Here is a 6,380-nt window from a genome sequence, read left to right as displayed (position 1 = left end):
TGGTCAGCTATACATGACACCCGAAGGATCCCCTGAAAGGGCTCTCCTCAAAAGGGCACTGAACCGCCAGGCGGTGAGGGACTACCTCAGTGGCTTTTCTCATTCCGCATCTTAAAAATTATCAAAGAAGGGCACAGAAGGAGAGAACCTACACAGAGCGGTCTGATTTGTGCGATCCAAAAAAGACTGAGCCCTCGGCGGAAACACAGCTGCACTATACAGCTTAAGAGAGTCCCTTACAGCCGTGAGAAGCGCACCCATAAATGCCTTATCCTGCACTGACCCAGGCACCTGGTCCGTGGCTCCATAGCAGAAAAAACAAAAGTACCCCCTGAGGGTGGGACTTTAAAGGTGACACACAAAAAGGCGTCATATAGACCATATAAAAAAGCATTCCCCAGGGGATAACGGAGGGAGGGGCACTCTTAATCCCCGCCTGTCCGCCCCCAGCCTGGCCCAAAAGTGTCCAGGGCTAACAAACAAGTCTCTGTGGAGATCCCAGGTGCCAACACCTGCTGCTGAGCATGTTGGGGAAGACCAGATACGGACTCCAAATATAAAAGACATTTACATAGTGTGTATGTAATGGACCTGTCTTTACATAAAAACAGACACTCCCAGGGCCCTATACAGGGCATCTTGCCCACTTGCTGCGCTGACCCGGGGTATTTAAAACTTATACCAATATAAGTGTTACTCTCATAGCCAGGGGACTCACCTCAGGAGGAGACTGCCCAGCACTGCCGACCGCTCTCAGCACACAGCGTGTAGAGAGGAAAGAAACCATCAAGGAACTGCGGCCCTGTGTGCGCCGTAGATACAGCACTAGGGGTCAGAACTGCACAAAGATGGCCACCCGCTGCACATGGCGCGGCTACGACAAAATGGCCGCCAATGGGAGTTTCCAATGTAATTGAAAACCTCCCAAAAAATGGCGCCAGCGTCGGCAAAATGCCGCATTTTAAACAGGGAAAGCCTCATAGGGCTTTTACAGTGAAAACCCCCACAGGAAAAACCCAGTATCAAAACAATAAAAGGTGGCAGATAACACAGCCCTCAGGAAAGCCCCCCCCCCCCCCGACAGCATGCCTTAGCAATGCAGCATGGGAAAGGAGCAGGGAAGGGAGAAGAGCACCCCCGAACCCCAGGAATGCCCAGCCGTACCAACCCACCAAAGCGGGAGGGACTGTACTTACCCATCCGAGCGAGGACTCGCTGACGCATTCCTGACAGACCTACAACCGTAATGGAGGTAGCTGTCGGCCCAGTCCACTGTGAGTGAGGCAACATCACAGCCCAGTCATATGTGGACCTCGGAGCAAAGCTCACGGCCACCTCAGGAGTCATGAGGTATGGCGTGGCAGACCAAGCCTCTTTGCATAGGTGTGTCCACGCTTGCTGGTCGGACTGAGTAGACTACAAGGATCTATAATATCCAGCCTGTCACTCAGCCGACAGTTGAAAGAAGATTCTTCAAGAAAAAGTGAAAATAAAATAGGATAAAATAAAATTTCTCCTCAGGGCGCTGGGCCCAAAGGGAACCATACGTCCTCCTTTGCTAGGCAGAACGAAACTGAGGCTGCATGCTGCAGTGAGGGTTATGTCTGGAGGGACCGTCCCCTGGGCGGGGCTGTTAAACTCTGTTAATGTAACATGTATCTAACATGTTTCTGCCTAGTCCTCTCCTGTAAACAGGGAACATAACCCACTTGTCAAGACTTAAGGAGCTGTGTCCGTCCATGGACGATAAGAGAAATTTTTTTTATATATTTTTGGGGATATTTATTATAGCAAAAAGTAAAAAAAATTGTTTTTTTTCAAAATTGTCACTCTATTTTTGTTTATAGTGCAAAAAATAAAAACCGCAGATGTGATCAAATACCACCAAAAGAAAGCTCTGTGTGTGTGAAAAAAAAGGACGCCAATTTTGTTTGGGAGCCACGTCGCACGACCGCGCAATTGTCAGTTAAAGCGAAGCAGTGCCGAATCGTAAAAAGGGGCCTGGTCCTTTACGTGCATTTTGGTCCGGGTCTTAAGTGGTTAATACCACCAGCATACCAGTACCCTATACCTCTACTTTGGTAATGGCTGAGTCGAAGTGGAGCTCTGTGCTAGTTACTGATCCAACCACAGGCCCACCCATCTGGTCCATCAAGAGTCACTCATCTTAGTCCAAAAAAACCTTTGAAATGTCAAGACTAGGCCAAGAAATACAGGATTTTTCAACTTATGTGCCCTGTTCAGTAGTGGCCCTTACCCTGGCCATGTCTGAGCACTGAATTCCTTGTACTTCTAGGCACTCCAGTAGTTTTCAATTCTGAAATAGGACAGCACTGGAGGATAATGGGTCCCTGGTAGCTTCACGCAGTTAATTTGCGTTTTTTTCAAAACATGCTTCTTGCGACCATGTTGACTATTTGCAACAAAATGTTTGACGGTTGTGATCACGTCCCAATATATTAGCAATTCCAAGAGTGCTGCATCCCTCTGAAAGACTTAAAACAATTTACTTTCAGAGACAGTTAAATCTTTTTTTGGCCCATTCTGCCTGAGGAAAAGAAGCCGACTAATAATTATGCACACCTTTATATAGGGTGCCGATTTCCTTAGGCCACACCCTCCCTCATTACCCATCACCAAATATAGTTAAATCCAATAAGTTTCACGCATAAACACCCTCCTCCCCCATTTTACCTAAACATGAATGATAAGCCAAGCTTTAAATGACTCCATGACAACGTGTCTTATTGTGTACAAAACGCATATGCACTAGTATGCAGGGTGAACACATTGCAATGTGTGCTTTTTCCCCCTATTTTTAACGTCTATGCAAGTCAATGCACCGATTATGGGCTGCAAAAAAATTCAGCATGTTTAAATTTTTCTCAGTGTACACCAATGCAATTCCTTAGTATGATCTTGGCACAACAGCAACAGTATTTGCTGTTTCCTTACCTTGATTAGCTTGGATCAACAAGCTCATGCTAGGGTTGAATATGCGCTAAAAGTTTAACAAAACCACTTGGAGACTTGAATGCCATTGGGCCTGCGTCGACAGGCTTCTATGTCAGAACTGCTTTACTCTTTATGCACGTTCAAAAGCACCTTAAAAAGTAGGTTGATGCACCTTAGAAAGTCACATACAAATCAAATGTGCCTGTCAATAAATTATGTTAAATGGCAGCAGAATGCACCTGAAGGCAAGCCGCATTTGCTCATCAACACTTGCCCTAAAAAGTCAGCATAGGCCTACATTTATGATTATATATATATATATATATATATATATATATACACATACACACACACACACACATATATACATACATATATATAATATATATATATATATATATATATATATATATATATATATATATATATATATATATATATATATATATATATAAAAAATGTAGTCTTGAAAATGCAAACCATTTTCTTTGAATAATTATCAATCTGAAATAAAATGTGCATGAACACAATTCATAGCTAGTTGCTTTGGTATCTATATTTTTCTTTGGTGTATATCAATGAATAGGAAACACATTGACCATATAGACAAGTTGGGGAATAAAACTTCTCTCTACATTGTTGTTTATTGAGACAAACTAATTAAAAAAAGGCACAAACATGGGGCATATGTTTACATGAACATTATAACAAACATACATTGAAAGTGTAGGAATGTAGCTGCTTTCTGCTAAACAGAAAGTAACTAAGCTTTGTATATACAAAAGATGTACACTTTATGTTCTACAATATAAAAGATCAGTTATAAAATAATTTACACTGAATTCTACTTTCTTGTATATATCAAGCCCCTACAACTTGTCTGTTGCCTTCTGCCCAGACAGTTCTGATCTGAGAACACTGTTCAATTATATTAAAGCATTCATTTTTTTTTTCCTACTGCCATGGCTGAACGGCCCTTTTTGCTCAGACATCCCTTGCAATCGCATTATTTGCTGGCATAATTTAACCAACAGAGAACAGGCTGAATGTATAAATAAAACTTTCTCTATTAGCAAAAATGTAGTTTATTTTTTTTATTTATTTTTTTAATATCTCTAAATTCAATGGATGTAAAAGTTTTAAAACACCTTTCTTATAAAATGTGTTTTCTAGTTATCTACAGCACTTAAAAGATTTTAACGAAGAAACAAAAAAAGGTTAATGTAATGTTACTCTAAAATGCAGAATTTTTTTTAATCTTTTGGTTTTCTAAACATAATTACCATGTAAAAAAAAAAAAAAAAGAAAGAATAAAAAGGTCAAAATAAGAAATATCTATGCATGTAGCTGGAGGTGGTGTCTAGTTAAGAGTGATAATTGACCATACCGGGGACAGGCCAAAGTGGAACTATCCCACTGTCACTTGAAAGGAAAAAAATATATATATATCAAAACACAGATCTAAATATGAAAATATTTACATGTTATAAAAAGGAACATTTTTACAACACACATTTAAGAAGTCCCCATAAAAATTAAAATAAATGCAAAACCAAAAACCAAATCCTGGCTTGCACTGTTGGGCTAACTACTTAGTGGTTAAAAAAAAAACATATACTGTATACAATTGCATTAACAGTTCTTTTCCATATTTTTTTTTTTTCCAATGCATCAGCAAGTCCAAATTGGGATACTAAGCGCAGTTTCTCTTTGTGCTTCTCTACATCAAGAAAGTCGATTGTACATGTCCTCCTGCGGAAAGGTTATTTTAGGCTACAACAGGCCACAGTCCATTCATAGTCATATTTCAATTTTGTGAGGGGAAAACTTGCAACAAGGCTTCAGCAGGTGTAGGTTCCCCGACAGCAAAACCCTAGATACCATATTCTAAAAACCTTCTTTGTGCAAGCTGGAGAGAATGTCTACTTAAATTAATATATATATTTTATATTTATTATTTGGATTTCTGCTGCAACAAAGGTCCCGAGTCCAAATTCCTCTTGGATCATTACCGACATGGATTTTGTGTCCATATTTTAATACTTTTTTTCGGGTACTCTGATTTTTTTTTTTTTTTTCTGCACAAATACATATTTTCAACTCTAATAAGGGCAGTGAAGCTTTTGTAAAGAATGAAGGGTTGGAGAAGCTGGCAACCCAGGACCCTAGTAGGCAACTTCTTAAAGACTGCATGCAACTGCTTCAAGATATGCCCGGTACTTAAGAAAGGAGCTTAGAAGCAGCTTCCAATGGAAGATTCTACGCCTCTGGAGAGTCAAAAGTCAAGTTCACCTCTGCCATGTGTTTTAAACCTTTGCCAATGTGCCCGATACTTAATCAGCGTGTGAATTCAAAATCACAAATAATGTTCTGTGCCGGATAGAGTAGGGACTCTTTATTTTTACGATAGTGCTGGAAAACCAAAATCCATCACCATGAAATGCATACTGCTAATACATGTTGTTTGTTTTTTTTCCCTTAGTTATTACACGTCATAAATTTAAAAACAGTCAAGAAGCACAGAGTAGCACCTATACTAGTATCTCAATTATAGTAGTGACAAAAAAATATCCCCATTTTTGGCATAAAAATGAAGGAATTCATTGCTAGTGTTATTTAAAGACAATAGTTACCTGGGTAAAATACTAAAACCATTTCTTTAAAAAAAAAAAAAATGCTGCCAACAAACAAACAGTCATCTAGCCTATATTGTCTTTTTTTTTTTTAGTTGCATTCTTCTCCTTAGTTGGGTATGGTCCAGAATAATTCTGAAGGCAGAAGAATGGATGAAAAAAATTGTAAAACTCAGGGGGTTCAAACATCAATACGTAGCTGTAAGCTTCTTATAAAATCACGACTGTCAGTTGCTGGTAAACAACTACTGAACAACCCCATAATACTGCTTTAAAAATATATCTATGTTTTTTTCCGCTTTCCCATTACCAAGGTGGGGTAGATGGCAGAGCTTGTGATAAGAACGGCATGCTCTCCACTGATCTCATAGCTATATTTAATGGAGAAGCTAAAGTCATTGATGTAGGCAGATTCATAGGGCTTGTTATAGTGACCGGATGTGCAATGTTCATTGGAGCAGTGCCTGAGGTAGGCAAATTGACTTGAGATGTTAAGGACAAAGGTGAAGCCATAGAAATCGGCGTTGTTATGGTCACTGGATGTCCTAGGTTCATAGAAGAAGTGATATTGACAGGGCTGGAGACATTCACTGGACTTCTCATGCTCATGGCTGCTGCCACCGTTACAGGGTTTGTAAGGGTCCCTGATGCTGCGGACGTAATATTGAAGGGAGAAGTAAGAGTCACAGACGTCTGGGCTGCGGTAGAAGTTTGGCACATGTTGCTTGTGTCTAAAAAATAAATAAAAAGCAAGTTTTTTTTACCACACAAGCACAATTTGATTTTCATACA

At 40.0% G+C, this 6,380-nt stretch overlaps 1 protein-coding gene across 5 annotated transcripts in view; it reads right to left on the bottom strand.

The window, feature by feature from the left end:
- Positions 1 to 3,580: 3,580 nt before the first annotated feature.
- VEZF1 (vascular endothelial zinc finger 1) overlaps positions 3,581 to 6,380 on the bottom strand; it is a 46,115-nt gene continuing 43,315 nt past the window's right edge. For all 5 annotated transcript variants that reach the window (XM_040337852.1, XM_040337850.1, XM_040337853.1 and 2 more), the window contains one exon: positions 3,581 to 6,319. In XM_040337852.1, the coding sequence (XP_040193786.1) occupies positions 5,895 to 6,319 (425 nt within the window). In that variant the 3' untranslated portion in view covers positions 3,581 to 5,894. The remainder of the gene's footprint in view (positions 6,320 to 6,380) is intronic.

Source organism: Rana temporaria, chromosome 2 (genome assembly GCF_905171775.1).
Source record: "Rana temporaria chromosome 2, aRanTem1.1, whole genome shotgun sequence".
NCBI classification, from domain to species: Eukaryota; Metazoa; Chordata; class Amphibia; order Anura; family Ranidae; genus Rana; species Rana temporaria.
This window is presented reverse-complemented; position numbering and strand designations above follow the sequence as displayed.